This window comes from Mugil cephalus, chromosome 5 (genome assembly GCF_022458985.1).
Source record: "Mugil cephalus isolate CIBA_MC_2020 chromosome 5, CIBA_Mcephalus_1.1, whole genome shotgun sequence".
Taxonomy (NCBI): domain Eukaryota; kingdom Metazoa; phylum Chordata; class Actinopteri; order Mugiliformes; family Mugilidae; genus Mugil; species Mugil cephalus.
In genome coordinates, this window is record NC_061774.1 from 24,038,888 (window position 1) to 24,061,386 (window position 22,499).

Genomic DNA, 22,499 nt, shown 5'->3' on the forward strand with positions numbered 1-22,499 from the left:
TTGCACAGAATTGTAAGGTGGCAGATTGTGTTGCGCGATACCCATATGAGAACTCTCTGCATACCGCATGACCCTGTGTTGTAGTTTTCAGTGCTTTTCACGCTGTCAGCAAATCTAGACAACATATCAGAAGTGAGTGAAATGACCCATGTTCATGCATCTTTGGCATTTTTTTTTACCCTTTAAGCAGCTGTCTCGCACGTTTAGTTATTTATTTCTTTTGGAACTGTATCTTCTTGTTATTTATTATAATTATTATTATTATTTATTATTATCCGTACTACCTCTGCAATAAAATGTAAGTATAAGGTAAGATAAGTGATCTAATCCTTTAATTTATCCCACTGTAAGGAACCTATAGTTGCAGTTAAGGACAGTGCATAAGAGACAAGAACAAGTAAAACATTAAATAAATTTAAAAAATATCAAATTAAATATAAAAGCAGTTGTGCTTTTGTGGTCTACTATGAGGAGGCTTGGTTCTACAGCCTCTATGTCCGTTCTCTGGATGTTCACCGAGTGTGTGTTGTGTGCTTATAAATGCGGAAATTCACCACCAGCTCCTTGGTTTTTCCCATATTCAGCTGGAGGCAGTATTCCTGGCACCAGACTACAAAATCTCAAATGAGTCTCCCCCCCATCCTGGATGAGGCGGACGACTGCAGAGTCATCTGAGAATTTCTGCAGATGACGGCCGGGCTGAGAGGTGTCGAGAGTCAGCAGCGTGGAGGGAGAAGAGGAAGGGAGCCAGGACGGTTCCCTGAGGAGCTACCATGCTGCAGACGTCCAGCATGTGCCAGTGTTGGCCAGGTAGTCCACCATCCAGGATGTGAGGTGGATGTCCACTCCTGTGTGCACAAGCTGCAGCTTAACCCTTTATGGGATGAGGAATCATATGTTGTCACTTCGGTACACGTTTCAAATTGCGTCCCTGTGTCTGTCAGTGAGGTTTCACATGTGTTTTTCATTAAGCTAATCAGAGAAGATAAAAGAAACATTTTCAGGTCAAATGTGGTCGGCATGGTCCACCTCTGCATGAGCATGAAGGATTTATTAGACGCCTAATGTCGTCTAATGTGATAACGTTGACAAGTGCTTGAATGGAGCTCTTATGTTCTAATGACCTAAATACATATTTACATTGATTTATCACTTAAGAACAAGGAACCACATATGGTAACTTCATTAATCTGGATATTCTCCACATACTGTAACACTCTATGGTTGAAATGTAGAGTTTCCTGTATTCCACCTTATTTGTTTTATTCATGCAGTCATGTATACATCCTCTATAGACAGTTTCAAACATGTGTGGTGTACTTTTATTGTACATATTGTGTGTTGTTCTATTTTCTGTTTTCGTTAAAAGTATCTTGTCTTTTGTAAGTCATGCTGCTCACATATGCTTTTAATTACTCACGGGTTTTTTTGTTTTTTGTTTTTTATAAATCTGAATCTGAACACAGCAGTGGCACCCATAGTGGAAGAAAGAAAGAAAGAAAGAAAGAAAGAAAGAAAGAAAGAAAGAAAGAAAGAAAGAAAGCCTCCCTTGCTTTCTCTCGGCCACAGAAATGCTGCCAAGTCGGGCGGGGCCAAAGTGAGTCATCCTGACAGGTCAGCAGCCAGACGTTATTGACTCACATGTGGCACCATTTCTCACAAGTAATTACTGATTGTTCAACAAATAATTTACTGTTTTAATGGTTTCGGCTGCAGCATTGTACACAAATCTAATGCTTATTAGTTTATGAATGACAGTCACGTGTATTTTCTTTCTTTGTTTGGTTTTGACAAGGATCAAGGATATCCTGACTATTGTAACGCCCTCCCTGCTGGTGTTGGCCAGGCCTCTCTGTCGCCTTGCAGCTGGTACAGAACCAACCCAGCCACTATATAATAAGAAGGAAACGCATTCTGGCTGCTTTTATCTGTCGTGACATCATTTCTGTCCAAACCCAAGACTCATGGCCATGGGAAAGTGCTGAAATATAGATAGACAGGTAAAGTAAAAGCTGGGCCTCATGACTCAGCTCCCACAGAGATCCACCTGTCCAGTCTCCTACATTTTCCCATCAGTTGTGCTTTTGATTATTTGCTCTTTCTTTGACGGTTAACGTGAGTTACCTTAGCTAGCAGAGCAGTGTGTCCAACGTCCAACAACCAGACTTTTTTTCTATTTGTTTTAATGCAAAGTAGAAGAAGAAGTAAATTAGAAAAAAACAGTTTTCATCTAATAACCTATCCTTCAAAAAAAAAGAAAAATAAGAGTAAATTAGGCCCATTGATGTTTAGTCCTGGGTCTTATCGTCATGTTCTGTCCACTTCTCTGACTAAAACAATGGACAAATTTGAAATAGTAGTTATTTTCATTGAAAAATTGCAGTATTTTATGTAACAATCACACTTTACAAATTCGTGGAGACGGATCAGGGTCAGATTTGACCCGCTGGTGGTCCGCTTGATACCGGAGTATCCTGGTCCTCACTGGAGTAGCCTAAATAAGACCGTTAATCACAATATATTCTACTTTGTATCATATTTGATTAGTAATACGACTAATCAATTCTATTATTATAATTATTATCCTGGCCAAACTAATTTCTCAGGGGATATGTGCATCTGCAACTTTGGAGAACACACTTCCTTCAGATTTATAATTAATTCAATTAATACTACACTTTGCTCGTCCTCCAGCAGTTACAAAGAAATGTTGGACTGTACATTGCATTTCAAGAGTTCAAGGGTTTTTATGTCATTTGCAACCATACAGAAGCATTATATTTCATAGTAGCTATAATATATATATACTAAGTAAAACAGTATATATGTAAATAAAGAGTATGGCTAAGACTAAAGATAAATAAACAACATAAAATATAAATAAAGTGGAAATATAAATAAAAACGGCAACGAAAAAGCCCCTATTTAATTTAATTTGTTTTACAACTCTCATCGTCCCACAGGACCACTTTCCAGGGCAGTTGGTCGTCAATTAGGTCACATCTTGCTTCTATAGCATTAAACAACTAACTAACACAAAAACAAAGATTTGATACTTGAACATGCATCAACATTATATGAACTACCTAAAATGACAGAACCCGTCCTTGCAAAACCACTAAGATGGAGTTTATGACCCCTTCACAGCTTGAAAACAATGTGACGTTTTTATGAGGGGCGGGGCTTAGCTGGAGGCAAAACATCTCAACCCTATAACCTGTGAATGCCGGTATGCAGATTTCAACAGGCTGTTTTCGAAAGAATGAGGAAAACTAAGATACTCACTCCCTAGACCGTGAATGTGTTTTTAAAAAGTTGACTCTGACTGTTGGGACTACATTCACTAACCCATTCACTCTCACTCACTGGATCGACAATTTGACCAAAGGAGGACGCAGAGAGGACGAAGTCTGGTCTGTCTTTATCAAGTGAAGCTCCTACAACAAAGATATTACAAGAAGTAAGTGGAACCACTGTGGAGGGTAACGTAGTAAATGCAACTTCTGCTTGGACACACCTGAAACATACAACTAATGTTGCGTTAGCTTACGATTAGCATTAGCCTGTACCAAGAATCCTCCAAAAAATAATTAACTTAACGCTATTTCACCCGTAACGTTATCCAGGCTGAAAATTATGATGTATCAGATATTAATCATACCTGGTATCAAATGTCTCAGTCCAATACTTTCTTTTAATTGCGTTCAAACAGAGTCGTCTACGACTGGCAGTGGCTGGTATGCGCTAAAACTTCCAAGTTAGTGTTTTTGCTTTTTCGATTTTGGCCAAGACGACATGTTCACAGTTGACAGTGACATTGATCGTCTCAAGCTTCCCTTTGTTTGGCCTTCAGCTAACGCCATGACGCTGTCACTGTGACATAGGCCATTAAGTGGCTATACTGCAGCCAGACACCAGGGGGAGCTCTACTTGCTTTAGCTTCACTTTAAAGGAGCTGTCAGACAACTCGTTAGCTTAGCTATGGAGCCCAGAAGCATTAACACTTAATAACCAGTGTTACAGAAATACACACAGTGATGGACACTTCTAAAATTTTACCAGCAAGTTTTATAGAAATAATTTGGACAATAAACTTTTTAACCTTTATATATAAGACTATAAGTAACGCTGGTTGGATACTGGTGACACTGTGAAATGATGAGCTTGAAGAAAGCAAAGGAATTTCTGTAAATTACAGATTAATTTATGTGAGATGTTGCATTTCTTTAGTGTAGGCCCAATGTTTTTAGGATTACTGAAGTTTGTACCCCATTCAGTCCTTATCTTCTCCACAACTAAGTATTTTGCAAACTGTGTAATCACGCTACAACTTCACCTTCCTCCCTAACCGGATAGACGTCAATGTATTTGTGAACTGCATATTTGTTTTTCCACTCTATTTCCACTCTATTATTCCTTTAATCCATTGAAATCTGCCATCTTATCTTTCACTGCATTGTCAGCGACGGGATTACTCAGCCACCTCAGCAAGAATAAAGAGATAACGTTACACGAGAAGCAGACACCTGTCGCCCTCCAAACCACAGAAACACTTTGGAAGTCATGAAGCTGATTGTGCTGCTCTGCTCCGTTCTTCTGCTCTCCTTCTCTGGTGAGTTTTGTCATTTATTTTTAACAGTAAATATATATATATATATATATATATGAATCTTAGCAAGCAACATAATCTCAGATTATGTCTTTAAAGGATTTTTTTCCGCCTCTAATACAGGAATAGTGAGTTGAGTTGTAGAGGAACCCATTAAAATGAACAGAGTATAGGAGTTATTGTTTTAAAATTCCCCGAAAGACCAAAATAAACTAAGTTTTTACTTATTTTCTGTGAAATCTGGAAATTTTGCTTGTCTTGATAAACGTTTTAGAAGCATTATGCTCTGTAAAAACTGAAAAATAAAGGATTATCTTATTATTATGAGCTTACATGTGCTCGCATGGTCGTGGTGGATCATTTACATGTAGCTTGCTTCAGTGCAAACATTGACGCTAACAGGGCAACGTTTAGCAACGCTCAATGTTTCCGCTGCTCATGACAAAACGTAATCTGCCTCGGGTTGTTTGCTTTCTGTTTCCAAAGTCTGACAAAATGTCCAATGTGTAATAAGTCAAGTGAGTGAATGGATGGAGTCAGAGGAGCATCAGTAAAAATTCAATAAAAAGAACAGAAACACAGTATTTCCTGGAACCGATTTACTTTCAATGCAGATGGTTTAAAAAAATTTGTGCACCAGAGAGGATTTTCACAAATAAACAAGTACGAATGTGTTTGTGTGTGTGCAGCTCTGTCAGAGGCGGAGGAGAACTGTCTAGACAGCAATGAGACGCCACCAGACCAGGACGTTCGGGCTGGATTTACAGAGGTGAGACCGACAGGGTTGATTTGATTCTCGTCAAATCTCCTCATAAAAACTGAAAATTAGGTTTTATAAATTGTCCCAACGAACCAACAGCAAAAAGGTAAATAAAACAAACAAACAACATCAAGATCAATTGAATTCAAGATTTAAGATCAGGGAAATTATTATGGTCGTAGTCACGAGATAAGAAAAACAAAATACAAATATGACATCACTTCTAAGAAATATTTACACAACGTTATCACTGACAAACCTTAGAAATCACCACAGAGGCAACACAACACAAGGTACGAGACAGCAGTTTGTTGTTTACTGCTCAAAAGTCCTGGAGGAAATTATGTAAAAACACTCTAAAACACTAATTAAACACTCAATACAAAACTTAAACTTTTAAGTTACAAACAATATTTGCTGCATTCAGTCGAGTATTTTTGGCACTAAGATCTACTGAATATTGTGCGCAGTCTGAACTGATATTTCTGCGTCACTTGGCATCGAACTGGTAACTTGATAAAATTGACCTGATGATTCAGTATTTTATTTCACCAAATCTCAGTGCACACTCTAGAAAAGAGCAGCCTTTGTCTGAACAAAGAAAATCAGCCATTAGTCTTTTTGAGTTCCGACAACTTCTCATGAAATTACTTTTAACCAACAGATTGAACTGAATTATGGGAATCAACAGTGTTTTTAATTATGACCTGCTTAATATTTGTTAACGCAAATGATCATTCTTAAGTTGTTAACTCATAAAAATTAAGTTATTCCAAATAGTTTCTTCACATTATTTAAAAGTCCACAGCCTCATCCTGTTAGCTCACACTGATCTCAACGTGTATAAATATACAAATATACAGTTATATATATAATAATAAAATAAAATAAAATACATTAAGCAAAAAAATATACAATAGTTCCATGTGGACAAAGGTTCAAGAAATACAATACAAGACATAATAATAATATATTTATAATTATTTTATAACAATTTTAGGATATTATAAAATATTAAAAATATCCAGTTACAATAATAAAATTAAATAAAATTAAATTAAATTAAATATCAGGATAAGTGTTAGATGACGACCATGACAAGAACAGGGTAATCAAAGAAATATACAACATTTGCACGTGGACAAAGGTACAAGAAATATAGACGTGATAATAATAATAATAATAATAATAATAATAATAATATTTATAATAATTATATAACAGTTATAATATAAAAATAGTAAAAATATATTTACAATAATAAAATAAAATAGGTTAATGTGCAATAATATGTAGGATCAATAAAATGGGAGCAGTGACATGAAAAGAAAAGACGAGAGTGACGCTCCCTGTGCTTCCATTTCCTGCCTTGGTCCTCGTGGATGATCTAAAGTATTTTCCTTGAGGTTCCCACCTCTGTGCCTCACGTGTGAACATTTTCCCACCGCCTCCTGTCACGACTTGTCCGCGAGGGTGGTGCATCCCTGTAACCCTTCCAGTGTGCATTCTGTCTAGTTATTTTTTTTTAAATCAAAGTGACGTACCTGAACGCGTGAGTGCGTCACCAGTGATCATGTCTCTGCTTGTGTTGGGTGTTGCAGCCTCAGTGTGAGCGCTATGGAGCACATATGTGCACCAAGCAGTACGAGCCGCTATGCGGGAGCGATGGAGAAACCTACAGCAACGAGTGTGTTCTCTGCCGGAAGATCAGGCACGTAACACACACACACACACACACACACACACAAACATGCACACACAGTACAACTTGGTTTAGTTGACCCGTGCACAAGCTGCACTCACAAAATAAGCATATGGACATGATGATTTATGTGCAAGCTACTGGTGCTTGTTCACTTTCCCCGAGAATCAAAGCACCACATGAGTGCGTGAACATTTTAAAGAATTGTAGCTGTGGATGTGGCCACACTGTGGCGCTATCGTCACAAGTCTGACTGAGCCTCAGCTTGTTCTGCAGACTTCTTCACGATGGTTATACACAAGTGGACATGAATTCATTCTAACGTATTACTCTGTGTTTGTTTAATCATCTTGTAACTCCAGCACACATTTAAAATCCCTGTTCCTCTCAGTGAGGTTTAGAAGGACGTGGTTTTCACTCAGCCATTCGGAGAAGATCAAGGAAACATTCTCAGGTCTAATCAAAGGTCTAATGTTGTCTGCAAGGTCCACCTCTGCATGAACTCATTGTGCCACGAAGAAGACGCCTTGTGTTTATGTCTAATGTGATAACGTGTCTGTTGTTCTAAGGGTCTAAATTCATGTTTACATTTGTTTACCACTTAAGGCTAAGGAACCATATATGGTAAACTCATTAATCTTGATTCTATCCATGAAAACTATTATTATTATCATTATCTGTATTCGGACTTTACATTTTAACCAACTCAAAGTGCTGCAGAGCAACAAAAAGGTCAATAAATAGTTAAAAGAAGAGTCTGTAAAATACATTCAGCTTTTTAAAAATAATATAGTTTTAGGCCTTCGAGTGGGTGGGGGAGGGTGAACATGCTGCAGAGCTTGGTTCTGGGGGCTTGGAGGGTGTTTGTGCTTGTCTGAGGATCGAGGAGTTCCTGTAGGTAAAAAAGGGGGGGCATGTCCGTGAATGCACTGGTGGGTGAGGAGGGAGATCTCGTATTCATTTCTGAGTTGGACCAGGAGCCGGTAAAGGGTTTTCAGGGTGGAGGTGATGTGATCGTGCAAGTGCAAAGCGTTAAAACAACAAACAACTAATTTTACAGGCTGCGATTTGTTGTTGCCGTCGAATTGCCTTGTGTTGTGGCAACAGGGAAGAAGATTTAGTGCAGGATGGTTACATATGAATGCATTAATTTTCACTAGAGCAGCCTATGATGTGGCTGGTGTATGTACAGTATATGCACAGATTCTACCAGATCAGACGGATATTTGCTTTATTTGCATAGAAAAACACTTTTATGAAGCCTGATGTCACAGATCATAGTAATATCCCACATGATTACTACACAATAACTCCCAAAGATGATCAATTATCAGGGGAAATCATCTGCAAAGAGGTAAAGACAGAACACTGCTTTCCAAGTAATTTGAGGAGAGGCACTGTCATTATGGTCGGATTAAAACTTAGTTCAGTTCAGTTTTATTGAGATCTCAAAGGAAATTAATTTTGCAGCAGGCACCAGAGACACAGGACAACATCAGATGACATCGACAAAAACTCAGTAAAGTAATGAAAATACTATTAATGAAACGTGATACATTGAAGTGCAAGCACTGTATTAATCTCAATGGGGATTTATCTGGTTAAATAAAAGTTAAATAAAATAAAAAATAAGTACGAATAAGTGCAGGTCATGAAAGAGGCAGCATGGGGAGTCTAAATGAAAAGTTTCATGGCAACAAGGATGAAAGAGACGCTGGCCCTGGACTGGAACAACTGAACGTCTGGTTGTATAAGTTAAAAGTATATGAAGTTTCTCAGTCAAATAGAAACATCTTGGGGTGTTACTCATCAGAAACTTGCTTGACTTGTTTCTGTTGACAACAAGAAACCAAACTGGCACGACTAGTGTCTGTCAGCAGCTAGCATGCCACTTGTCTCTGCTCTCACTTCCAGTGTATTTATTCTCTTTTTTATCTCCAACCAAATAGTTTTCTTGCGTGCCTTCACCACGTCATGCTGTACCTTGTATTCTTTCGGTGATACTAACCTCCTTTCGATTGGTCCGAAATCCATTTCCTGGTTCCTGTTTGTCAATTCAGTCGGATCAATGGTTGCACACACACTGCAATTTTGGTAAAAGTTACCAGCATTTATTAATTCCAGCAGGAATCCCCATGAATATAGTGGCCTCCCAGTTCTCCAAAATGTATGAACGTAGAAAAACCAGTGCACATGAACAAACACAAACCAAACCACCATGGTAATTATTCTATTTTTCTCTATTTCTCCTGCAGAACCGAGAAGAAAAACATCCAAGTGACAAAGCAAGGACCATGCTGAGCTGAAAAGACTTCAGCAGTGAAGCCCTGTCGTAGACAAGAGATATGATTTGGCCTGTACCTTTCAATAAAGGGACATACTGCAACGTGTCTTTGGTCTTCTCATTTATCTTGGCTACGTACACTCAGTTTAAACTTACCAGCAAAAGATAGATCATGTCTTTGTAGTAAAACATTGTGCTTTATCGTGTCCAAGAGTTCCTTGTTGGCATTTCCTATTGTTTCCTGGCTCATTTTTACTTCTTTTTGCTTTTCATTTGGATCAGCTTCCATTGAATCTGTTGTTTGGACTCAAATATTTCCACCTTAATCACCTTAATCTAAGTCTTCATCCATCGCTACTGCTCTTCTGTAGCATCTTTCCCTTAAATTACCTTCAAATATCCCACAGTTGATGTGAGTTTACTGCATATTGTCCACTGCTGACTGGTCATAGGTCAATAGTCTGGGGTAAAGAAGGTGAACCTGGAGGTTTTGGGACATAAAAGTCTTCAGACCTGTGACCTGCATGAAAGACACCACTGTCTAATGATTCAGGAAATAAGAGCTGAGAATAGCAAGGGCTGAAGATAGTAGGGCTGAAGGGGGGGGGCAACCAGATCTTTCTATATTTAACCACAGAAGACTTGTGTCATGTAGCCAGAAGGACATCATCTTTATTTTACTTACTTACTTAATATTCATTTACAGCCATTGCATATATATGTTTAATTGTACAGTTTTAAGACGTCTGGACGTGTTTATATGTAAATAACTGATTGTTACTGGGAAAAATATACTTTTTCTTAATATAAATCCTTTTTCTGACGTAATAATTATCTTATGAATCTTTATGAGATCACTGTGAAACACTGTTGGGAGTTTGCCTTCTAATCTAATGGCCATTATTTTAGCTAAATAAAACATTTAGGGTTAGAGGTTAGAAGCAACAGCCCACATAAAGCTGGATTTAAAGCGTCTTTACCTTCATTATGTGATAAAGAAATTCATGCCTGATAAAATTTCATGGGAGGAGACTTTTTCATGATGATTCAATTAAAAAATACAAAGGTGGAAAGTCATTTTTGTGCAACATGTTGTATAAAATTAAAATGTGAACCCGTTTGGACCAGGTAGCACGTTTGGTCACCACAGGGTGGCGGTGTTGCTCTGATACTTTACACTAACGATCCTCTTACCCAAAAATGACATGGTTTATTACAGTCTTCCTTAGTAGTTTTTCAATCAGTCGTAGCCACTGGAGCTAAGAGTTTACTCAGACCAGATATGATGAGATGTGCATTAAATGGTTCACCACCCAAAGCTGTCAAGTTATCCAGCACTATCAAGGAGAAGCCATAGAAGATTCGGCAGATTCAGCCGCTCCCTACGTATCATTTAAGTCAGTTTACATGGCGCCCAATGTGATCCGTGCCTACATGCCACTTCCCAAACACGCATTACCCATCGTGGAGTATTTTAAAGAGAGTAGGTTGTAGGTTCCCAAACGGCCACTTGAGGAGACAGAAGCATATTTGACAACCTCCCAAACATTAGCCGGGGTTTTGTATCCAAGCTGACGCACGAGCACTTGGCTCGACTCAGAGGACGTGAAGAGAATGGATCCATTACCCGTTAATGAATATGTCCATTGTCGTATTGTGTATTAATTAATGAACATGAGGATACACTGACAATCCTCACATTAATAACAATGAAAAAAATGAAAAATGTTTGTTGTTATTGATATATATTAATGTGATGTTTCCTGTGCAGCAGTTAAGTTTGATAAATACCTGTAGTACCGATCAGTCATAACATTATGACCACTTTCCTAACATTGTGTAGCCTCTAAATGTGTTGGGAGTCATCAGAGAACAGACGTGGGCCTTTTAAGGGATGTGGTGTCTGGAAACAGGTTGTGGAGTGGTTCATGTTTTTTTTTTTTAGTTGTTCTTAAAGTATTTTTCTGTGTGTGTGCCATTTGCTGTGGAGTGGGGGTGCCTGGTCTGGTGTAGGTGGGTGCTACATGTCTTAGTAACCAGATGCACAATTTTCCCAGGAGAACATTAAATTGTCACCAGACAGTCAATGTCATTTACTTCTCCCATTAGTGGTCATAATGTTGTGGCAGATTGGTGTATATTCAAGTATCTCAGATATTTTTTCTGACAAGTTTCACAGAAACAGGATATGACAACAAATCAAATGACTAAATAATTAAGTATAGGTTAAAATAAATGTTTCTTTTATAACTGGTGGTGGTCGGGGGCAGAGCGTGGTATCGATAAAACACAAACACCAGGGAATGCAGTGGTAAGCGTGGGGAGGTCATTGATAACGTGGCTCCGCTCTCGGACGGTCGAGCTGCTCAGACTCTGACTCCAAACTCGGAAGTTGGCGCCGCCCGTATCCCTGGTATTCTCAAGTGAATTTGACCAATGGGAGGAAGTGGGGATGATTGTCCATGAGCTGGTTGTTGGCCTCTGCTGTGTTTTTTTTTCCAAAATAATAAACCATTCAAATGCCTACAGTTACTTGGGACCTGCTCTGCACTGTATATATATATATATATATATATATATACATATATATATATGTGTATGTGTGTGTGACCCTGCTTTGTGTAGATTAAGAATTAGATTAAAGTCCGGGTCAGTTTCAGTTGTGATGTAAGGATTAGGGGCGAGAGAAGACGTTGTGTTAATGGAGAGTCTGCCCAAAGATAGTAAGACGGGGAAGTGTGTGTGTGCGTATGTCTATGCCTTGTTGCCACCACTAATAGCTCAATTTTGTCATCTGCTGCAAACAGTGAACCATCTCCAAACATTACCATATTAAGACACAAGAGACGGGACGAGAAGACAGACGGGAGAGTTTAAAGACTCTGGAGTGTTTCATACCTTCCCCCACTTCTCTCCCAAACACATGTTCGTACACATATGAAGATATATCTACGGTTTAGGAAACGCACATCAGGTTCTAGCTGTGTGTGCTGCATTTCATTCGAGCCTGATCATTCTGGTTTTTCATTGCGGGGACAGTGATAAGGTGCAACGGGCGTCTCTGAGATTATCTCTCTTTCCCTGACAGTACTTGTGCAGCATCACTCTGAGACAGGATGTCCCTAATTTTGACAATATCGTAATAATAATTTACACGAGGGTTTAATGGCGTAGCGTTCAGAAATAACTCGAGGGCTTCCCAGCAGTGGAGGCCAAGTTAATGTCCTCTCGAGTAACTACGGTATATGAGGTCGTCAAATACAACACCTGTTTTTTTTTTTTGTTTTTTTTTTAAATTTACAAGATGGAAATTACAAGTCATCCATATTTTTAAGATATGCCTGACTAAGTTGGTTTCATGCTGCATTTTAGATACATATAATCAGGGACAGCTGGTTAAATCGGCTAACAGGGCTAAGCCCTCCCAAGCTAACACACACACAAAAAAAAAGATTATTTTTTAAATAACTTACAATCGATTGTTTTAAGTTTTGGTGAAACCAAAGGCAGCAACAAAAACGTCAAAATTGGAGTGAGAGGAGGGAGAAGAAGTTCAGCTATGGCGGCGTTAGCATGAACAAGATGGATTACTTGATTTCTAATCAATTTTCCTCAATGTCTTTGGAGGAAAGGTTTTAAGTTATGGACCTGGAATCGCATCAACCAAACGATGTTCAAATAAGTCAAAGGAACAAACCACAAAGCTGTAAGTTTTGTTTTCTTTCTTGGTTTGAAAGAAATGACTGGCTAAAGGCGGGCGTCGCCAATGATTCACTTTTCTGTTTTCCATTCCTGCTTTTTGGAGGAGATAAGGCACGGACTCAAGAAGGAATTGTGGACTTGAACCATTTGTCTGACAAAATTAGTGATGTTTGATGCCACGTGGGACATTGAGGTTCAAGTTTTTAGACTCAAAATGATTTTTTTTCCTCCATAATGCAGCGTCTGCTGTCATAGTCTCAGTAAGTGAAGATTCTCAGCTAAAGCTACATACTTAAAGTTATTTTTTGTTAATGTTTCCTATAAGTTGCACCTTTTTATTTCACACATTTTGCATGAAAACACCAACTGAGTCCGTTAAAAATGTCTGTCAGTGAAATGCTGTGACTGTCATGTCATCCTTATGATTAATGCTGGAAGAAGTGACTGAATGGAACAACACTTGCAGCTAATTGAGGGTAAAAGGGAACAGTTCCCTCTCCAGCACTGGCACTTGCTGGTCGTTTTGATTTATCATTACATTTGGTTTTCTGTGTTTTCATACTGTCTCTGGTTCAAACTGCACAATCTTTTCATTTAATACAAGTTGAAAATTTTATTTTAAATGGGTTTATTGTAGGTGATGTTTCCACTCACCAAATTTCACCACCAGCTGCCACTACATGTAATACTGTATATAATCTGCATAGCAACAGCGATTGTTTGTTCTTAAAGTAAAAATAAAAGCTACTTGGCAATGTAGGTGTATCCTTAAATGGAAAGTTTCTGTCTCTCTCAGTGATTGTGTTTGAATGTGTATGTGTGTGTTCTTGTACAGGCATCTTTCTGAGGACCACATGATGGTTTTATATCATCGGAGTGAGGACACTTGTGCAAAGTGAGGACATTTTGGCCCGTCTCCACTTCTTTATGTGCCATAGCTGGCGTGCACCTCCCCAGAAAAAACTACTACTACTAGAAAACTACGTGCCGCAGACACAAGAGCTGTGATTGGTTCGCTTGGTAATAGCGTGTTTCCGCTTTAGTATTTCCTGCTGCTTCTCCATCTCTGAAATTCACTGTTTTGGATCAATAAAGAATCTGTAAAGTTAACTGAGGCGGTCTGGACATTTGTGACTCGTGTTCACCTAAATTTTGGCAGAAATTTCACCATTGGCGAATGTGAAGCATTGGCCACTTTATTAGGTACACCTGTTCAATTGCTTGCTAGCACAAATGGCTAAACAGCCAATCACATGGCTGTAATTCAATGCATTTATTCATGTAGAGGTGATCAAGACAACTTGCTGAAGTTCAAACCGAGCATCAGAATGAGGAAGAAAGTGGATTTAAGTGACTATGAACGTGGTCATGGTTGTTGGTGCCAGACGGGCTGCTGGTCTGAGTATTTCAGAAACTGATGATTCACGCACAACCATCTCTAGGGTTTAACAGAGAATGGTCTGAACAAGAGAAAATATCCAGTGACGGCAGTTGTTGATGTGAGAGGTCAGAGGAGAATGGTCAGACTGGTTGGAGATGATAGAAAGGCAACAGTAACTCAAATAACCACTGGTTCCAACCAAGGAATGCAGAATACCATCTCTGAACGCACAACACGTCCAACCTTGAAGAAGATGGGCTACAGCAGCAGAAGACCACACCGGGGGCCATTTCTGTCAGCTAAGACCAGAAAACTGAGACTACAGTTCACGCAGGCTCACCAAAATTTGTTGTTTGTGATATATTGTAATGTGATGTTTGCTAGTAGTACACACCACCAATCAGGCATATCATTATGACCACCTTCCTTGTGCCTCCAAACCAGTTGTGACTCACCAGAGAATGGACATGGGCCTTCTGAGGGTGTCCTGAGGTGTCTGGTAACAGGATGTTATTAGTGGGGGCCTTCGGGTCTTATGGGTTGAGGGGAGGGGCGTCTGGGGATCATCCCACAGATACAGATTCAGTTTGGGATCTAGTGAATTTGGAGGCCAGGTCAACACCTTTTGCTGCTATTCACGTCTTTTTTTTAGTTGTTTCTACTGCTGCCATCAAGTAGTGTCGTTGTTATGGGGTGGGGGGTGTCTGGTCTAGGTCTAGGTCTGTGCTACATGTCTAAGAAACATCCACACGAACGAATGTCATGTCCAAACGTTTCCCAGCAGAACACTGAATTGTCACCAGATGGTTTAAACCTTATTTACTTCTCCTGTCAGTGGTCGTAATGTTGTGGCCGATCGCTGTATAAACACGTGTGTGAGAGAAAGAAAAAAGAAAGACAAAGAATGTTAAACAACGATATTGCACCTTGATTTTTATGGTCGCTATCTCCTTCCTTCCCCTGGTTTCTTTCTGTCTCACTCCCCCCTCACCCCCCACCTCCTCCACCCTCCTCCTCGTCCTCCTCCTCCTCCTCGCCCCCCGTCTCACCCGACTTTCACCTCCTGTTTCTCCCCTCTCCTGTGATAGGTTCCACATGGCATTTCAGTTCACTATCCAGTCAGTTCACTGGCCAACGAAAAAGCACCAAATTTAGAAGAGGTATGGAAACTGTCAAATGCTCTTTTTTATTTATTCGTGGGGAGAATATAGCCCCTTTACACGCACTCACTCATCCCCCGTTAACTCCTTCGCCTCTTTCTTTTTGCCCCCCCCCCCACCTCCTTCTCTTTCTTCCTTCGCCCTCCCCTGTGCTCTTAACGCAGTGTTTCTTCTGTCTCTCAAACTTCCCCTCTTTTGACTCTCCTCCGTTCTCCCTCTTTTTCTTCCTCCTCTCTGTTTATTCCTGTCCTGTCTACCGTCTCGCGTCTTTCCCCACTCAGATTCTGCCGGTCAGTGGTGACTTCTTGGGTCCTCCAACATCAGCCAATCAGTCATGTCTCGAGAGCGCACTGGCGCGAGGGCCCACCCTCCAGTGACCATACAAGGTAACACTGGAATGTATGTCTTAGCAGTCCATCTGCTTCAAAAGACAGACTCACAGAGAAAAGTAGTGTGGGTCCCACACTGAAGATCAAACCCAATTTTTACTCTGGCTTGAACTCCCGCTCACCGGAAATATGCCGAGGCTTTGGGAGAACGTTGTAAAGCGGACGCCGAGCGGCTTCACTTGTGCAAAATTTGCTTTTGTGATAGACGATCAAAAGCCTAAGATTGCACTGCACCAAGTGGAGATAAGAAGCAGTGGAAACCTCAAGCGGTCCTGCTGTGGCTGCTGCCCCCGATGACAGCTTTCAACAGCACCACCTCAGCAGAGAACGAGGTACGGTCACGACTTTTCCATCTAAATGAATGTTTTTCAGAGCAAGACTTTTAATTTTAATTTTTTATTTGTTTTTTTGTGCAACACACTCACATTATAACGAATGTTTATATGTCATTTTGCAAAAACTAAAAGCAGCAAAACTGGAAGTCACTTGGTACATACACAGGTGTATAAACCCGCATTTGCATTAGCACGGGAAACGATGCAAAAGAGACCGAATACATAGTCCAAACGTACACGTACGCAGATGACAAGTACTAAAACCACTAGGTGATGATAAAGGAACAAAAAGAAAAAAAGAAATATTGGTTATGTAACTACACATGCATGCCATGTACATAAGTCATGTCTGTTCCCCTCAGAACGACGCCTGTGTGGATTCCTGCTCAGAAACAAGATGAACAAGAAGGAGAAACCAAAGGTGTGGAAGAAACAGACCAGGTAAGAGGACGAGCGTCACGCACACACACACACTCACAGAATTTAGATCACTCTGGTGTCTAAGTGCAATTTCATGACATTTTTTTTTCCTTTATGGAAAATTGTGTCTTTGAACCAGTTTAAACTTGGGTTCCTGATAGAACTGCCTTCTGTGGACAGTAGGTTGAGGATGCTGGTTCCTGTTTGTCTTGAATTTCTGCTTGAAACTAAAAAAACAATAACTACACATCTGTAAAAATCTAAAAGGACATCTGCGGGTAAGGGACATGGGGGGGACCCTCTTCAAATGGTGATGGCAGTTCCCGTTTTCTCATTCCAAGACTGCAACTTTTGCGTTTGCTAATTCGCGTGCAATCCCCGTTTATCACAAGTTATTCAGTTCATTAGCGATTTTCCAACCAATGGAGCGTTTTGGCCGTGCACCTACTGGAAAGAGCTGGAAGGTCATCTGGACCATTCGTTTAGGAACATTTAACAGTACAACTGCAAACCTGTTGGTTTTAAGAAGCCATCGTTTACTGCGTTTTCTGCAACTTATCTCAGAAACTCACGGAACAAATAAAGATTAATGTGAATAATAGCAAAAACTTGGCTTTATCAGATAAAATATTCCTTTTACAAAGAGCTCAAGCATCTATTCAAACAATAGAATGGGGACATTTATTTACTAATGTAAGAAAAAAAAGCTTACAATTAAAATTTCTTCATGAAAAGTGTCTTTATTTGGTACTATTTGGGGTTTTTTTGGGGGAGGGCTATAAAGTGTCCCCAAAACATGCATTTTACTCCCCAGGCAGCCAAGATCTGTTGAGAATTGGGATGTGCATGAGAAAGAGGAGGAGGAGGAGGAGGAAGAGGAGGAGGGGAGGAAATGCTCTATTTATTTACTGAGCAGACGAGATTCTTAGGGGGTACTGCATTAAGATGACATTCACATAACCCCTCTACACGCACACATACTTACACCATTCCCCCCGTGGGACGGGGGAACCATAATTCCCAGGGTCTTTTTCACATGGACTGGGGGGGATGGTGTGCGGGTCGAGGGTTGGTAGAGGCATGAGGAAGTCAAAGGAAGTGGGAGAAGGAGATACAGAGGGCGATAAACCCCTCTTATGGAAACATTTCTCCACACTAAATAACCTACGCAGAAATACCCACCATCCAATGTCTACGATTACACCGCTTTTCAACGATATTTTGAAATATGCATCACACTTATTTCATTTCCAAAGCTGAAAATCTCCACGAAAACACACTAAGCCTTCATTAACGTGTTCTGATTTGTCGGTAAGATAGCGTTTTTTTGATAAAGGTAATTTTTATTTCCAAATGTAACAAAAAGTATTCAAGTAAACAAACAGTATCCATACATGAACCGTGAGTTCCTGTCCATTCATACCTCCCACATGTACTGGACCCTCAGTAAGTTTACGTACATCCAGACAAACAAAAAATTAAAGAAAATACATATATAAATGAAGTAAGTGAAGCAAAAAATAAAATAGGACAGATCTAGTTTGACGGCACCTTTTTTTACTTCTCCCTGCCGAGTCTTTTCTGTTCCTTGGGCCGAATTTGTTACTCTCTAAATATCTGGGGAAAAAAGTCTAATTATTAAAGAAGCAGCTGCGTCGGGAGTTTTCGATAACCTGAAGTGATCCGGCACCAAACAAATGTACATGAAACTTACAACAGCAGCGGGCGCGTAAATCTCTGTTATCACCTTTAAAGTTGGAATAAATAAATAAAAAAATAAATCTATATTTTATCTGTTGTCGTGAAATGATTGTAACAAAGTGTATGTCTTCTCAAAACTTTATCGACCAGTTTCTTCCAAACATATAACTAAAAAGAGAAACTAATCACATGCCGTATAGGTCAGTAATTTGACCAAGGCCTGTGAACCTTGAAAAACTAATTGTCACCATCTGGTTCCAGTTGGTCTTTTATTTGTCATCTAGGGTTAAACTGGGTTTCAACCATAAATGCTTTAAATTGTTTTTTGGCACCCCCTCATGACTAACACCCAAATGTATTCTCCTTCTGTTTTCTGATTAGATTTCCCTTTTTTTTATAACGTGAATGTGAACGATTATAACAAGCGTAACATGTACGGTAACACTCAGTTTAGCTTAGATGTCGAATCCCTCGAGTAAATCTGTGTCTTAGCTGTTTGGTCACTACATTTGTTTAAAAAAGAGATTATTTCCTTCAATGCACATGTATTGTGTGTCTGTGTGTGAGTGTGTGTGTGTGTGTGTGTGTGTGTGAGAGAGAGAGAGAGAGAGAGAGAGAGAAGGAGTGAGTAGATGGAGAGAAATGAAGTGAGAAATGGACTAAAATGAAGAGTGGGGTTTCCTGTGGGTTATGTGATTTACGGAGCCAGGAGGAAAGAAAAAGACGACCATATTAGGCAATGTTTGGCTCTACCAGGAGAGATGGCTCCCTCTGTCTAAATACACTTACATGCCTCATGCACACACACACACACACACACACACACACACACACACACACACACACACATTTCCACTCACGGCTGATAGACCTCGACTGAGAAGTTGCTGTGAGCTCAGACGACATTCGTCCATTTTCATTTAAATCTGCACCGATGTAAAAAAAATATAACAACGTAGAGTAGAATTGTTTTTTGCGACATACGTAATTACAACGCAATCAGTGTGGTTTTACTTAGCTGTGTGTGTGTGTGTGTTTGTGTGTGTGTGAGCATTTAGGAAAACCATTTGGATCATTAGACGTTTACACGGTAGGTTAAACCGACTTGATTCATGCACAAGGGGGAAAACGCTTGGTCTCGGTAGCACAAATGCACATTAAAAAAATTTGAAAAAACACTCTTGAAGTTAGTAAAAGAAAAATTGGTGTATTAGAAACAGAATATAATGAAAATAAAACAGTAATAATAACTTAATAAATGCACAAATGGACAAGAGATGTATGAAATGGGAGTAAATATGCACATTACACACAGTCCAGTGATTTTTAGAGAAGAAGTTTTTAAATCATTGCGTCCTGTTCTACAACTAACGCTGTTAGTTTGTGAAGATCCTGCAGCTAAGAAACAAAAATCAAGGGGAAAAACGTCACAGACGGATGAAATAAGATAATCATTTATATTGCATTTATCTGCACACGTGCACCAGTGATGCTTCTTTGCATTCGTTCTCAACAATGGGATGTTGCTGTGAGCAGGTGCAGCATCTTTAGTGGCGCAACAACGGCACAAATATAAGGAACTATATGCATGTGGGAAAAGTTACATAAAAATCACTGAGTGATGCAGCGTTGCATGGCCCAGAAAAGGTTGATGTCAGTCCGTCTGTGGGAATGGGAGCGAGAGAGAAAACGGGGACAGCGAGGCTTTCTTCTTAATATGGACTTATTGAGACCGGAGCAGATGGCGGAGCACTGAGTGAGATAAAGGCCTCCTCTTGCACCGCTTGCCTTTTAAGTTAGTCTCTCACCAATGTGACCAGAAAAGGGAATGTACAGTATGTTGCTGGCTGGAAGGAGGAGGAGGTCAATGTGTGTGAGAAAGAGAGAGAGAGAAAGGGAGAGGGGGAGGGAGAGGGGGAGAGAGGGGTTGGGGGTGGGGGTATCAGAGACTGGAAAAGGGAATGTTTATCCAAAGCAGCAATTTTCCATGATCCTCAAAATAAATGACTGCCTCGCTCCTTATATGGGCCGGCCTGGGAGTTTCCAGCCGAGCAGTCAAGAGCATTCCTGGAAAACACCCGGCAACTTCTCTCTGTCCCCCTCCTGTCTTCCCATGTCTGTCTTCTCAGACTCTCATGTCCCCTGTCCCCTGTTCCGATAGCTCGGAAGACTTGAGGACATTGTTGCACGGTCCCTTAAATAAGTAAATAAGTGATTGGGAAAATAGGTTGTTAACGTTTTACGTGGAGGAAATCACTTCGGCTGCAAGACTCACCACAATTGGGGGCTTCCTTTGTCAGAGATCAATGTCTAGTATTAGTTTAGTAATAAAAACAACTGTGCAGATCCTCATCTGTGCATGAGAGGTGACACTGGACTGTCTTTAACCGGCTTATATAAGTCACTTTTGGTCATTAATTCAATTTGTTGCAATTACATTTTTAATATTTGAATGACTTTTATTGTTTTTGTTACTATTTCTATAGCTATATATCTATGTATGACAATTTGCAATATCTATCTGTCTATCTGTCTATCTATCTATCTATGCAGAAGTCTAAATGGGCCAAAATGTCCTCACTTTGCACAAATGTCCTCACTCCGATGATGTAAAACCATCCCCTGGTCCCCAGAAAGACACTTGTACGAGAACACACACACTCACACACTCAAACGCAGTCACTGAGAAAGACAAAGAAACTAAATTAAATTAAGTTGGCGTTTTACTCTCATCAGTATTTTCTAAGCATTAAAAAAATATCTGTGTTCATCACACACGTGTCCAGTCTTGGAACGATGTGATTTCCATTTCGGAAAAAAGCCGTCTGCGTAGTTTAAGGACGTTATGACATAAGGACGTTAATCCGGCGACGTGTTTACGGTTTAAAAAGACACATTAACGTTTTCACATCTGACGTCCTGTTCTTGTGTTTACATTTCTCTCTCTCTCTCTCTGTCTCTTTTTTTTTTTTGTCGTTTAGTTTCCTCTCGTCGCGTGTGGACGTCGAGACGGAGCGACGGCTGCAGCACGACTGGAAGTTGGTATTATTCAGTGTGGACCTACTGGGGCTTCAAGTCATCTCCTGTTTACTCCCCCCCTCCCCCTGAAAGAACACTTCACTCCCTCCCTTTCCTCCCCACTAATCACCTCTTAGAGACAGTTGTCATGATAGTTTTGTCCCAGCTGTGTTTTATAACACAGGTTCTATTTCTATTCAGGACGTGCACGGTTTCCATGTTTATTCTCTCCTTTCCCTCCCCCAGCTGCTTTAATTTGCTGCGATCCCTGCGGCCCATGGTGCAGTGCTGCATCTCTGGTCAGTTGGTAGTCTGAGATGAAGCACTGTAGCTCGGGACGGAGGAAAGACGATCTGAGACGAGCATCGTCCAGGCCACGGGTCCTCTGACAGGCTGTCAGATTATAAACTACTATCTATTTATTTATTTTTACTAATTGGGCGCAAAATAGACATTTGACATTAGCAGGTGTTGCTCCTCTCTCCTGGGGTCCAGTTTTCCCAGGAATCCCTTGACCTATCAGATATGGGGATTCCTGGAAATACTGTTCTTGGGGGCGGGGATTATCGTCCGCGTGCAGCACGCTACACAATAATTTAGTAGTTTACAGATTTAGAGTCGCAGACTTCGCGTCGAGCGGCTCGGGTGCTCTCTTCATCCTTCCTGTCTGAGGGGCTGCAACGGGACGACTCGTCTGTACCATTTAAGGTTTTCTGCTCAATAAAGATTCAAAACAAAGGAATGTGTGAATATATTGTTATTTGGTGGAACTCATTCTGCAGTAAAATGCAGATGCTGTGAAATATTATTATTATTATTTTTTTTTACTGTGCAACGAGACAAGACAGTGACATGGACAGACAAATGTAGTGTGAACCAAGGGGTGACAGTAATATTTAAGACGTTTGCATTGAAAATAAGAAAAACACTGTCAGACAACACTGAAAATATAATAATAATTTTTATAATACTGCCACTTTTTGGAATACTATTATTAATCATTATGATAACAGTGATAATATTCTTCTTCTTATTGTT

At 40.0% G+C, this 22,499-nt stretch overlaps 1 protein-coding gene and 1 long non-coding RNA gene across 2 annotated transcripts; both read left to right on the top strand.

Moving 5' to 3' along the window:
• Window positions 1-3,300: 3,300 nt before the first annotated feature.
• On the top strand, window positions 3,301-9,460 carry LOC125007710 (trypsin inhibitor ClTI-1-like). Its single transcript, XM_047584455.1, has 5 exons — window positions 3,301-3,460; window positions 4,464-4,612; window positions 5,299-5,378; window positions 6,971-7,080; window positions 9,327-9,460. The coding sequence occupies exons 2-5, from the start codon at window positions 4,564-4,566 to the stop codon at window positions 9,370-9,372; spliced, it is 285 nt and encodes a 94-aa protein (XP_047440411.1). The 5' UTR covers window positions 3,301-3,460; window positions 4,464-4,563; the 3' UTR covers window positions 9,373-9,460.
• A 6,441-nt stretch (window positions 9,461-15,901) lies between these two features.
• LOC125007651 lies at window positions 15,902-22,199 on the top strand. The gene is made up of 3 exons (XR_007112757.1): window positions 15,902-16,319; window positions 16,685-16,763; window positions 21,425-22,199. It is a non-coding gene; the product is annotated as an uncharacterized LOC125007651 (long non-coding RNA).
• Window positions 22,200-22,499: the final 300 nt, after the last annotated feature.

What these genes read in the sequence shown, in the direction of transcription:
- LOC125007710 (XM_047584455.1), top strand. Translation starts at nt 4,564, where the DNA reads ATGAAGCTGATTGTGCTGCTCTGCTCCGTTCTTCTGCTCTCCTTCTCT. An exon ending in TCTTCTGCTCTCCTTCTCTG is followed by an intron (nt 4,613 to 5,298) that starts GTGAGTTTTGTC and finishes GTGTGTGTGCAG; the next exon opens with CTCTGTCAGAGGCGGAGGAG. An exon ending in TTCGGGCTGGATTTACAGAG is followed by an intron (nt 5,379 to 6,970) that starts GTGAGACCGACA and finishes TGGGTGTTGCAG; the next exon opens with CCTCAGTGTGAGCGCTATGG.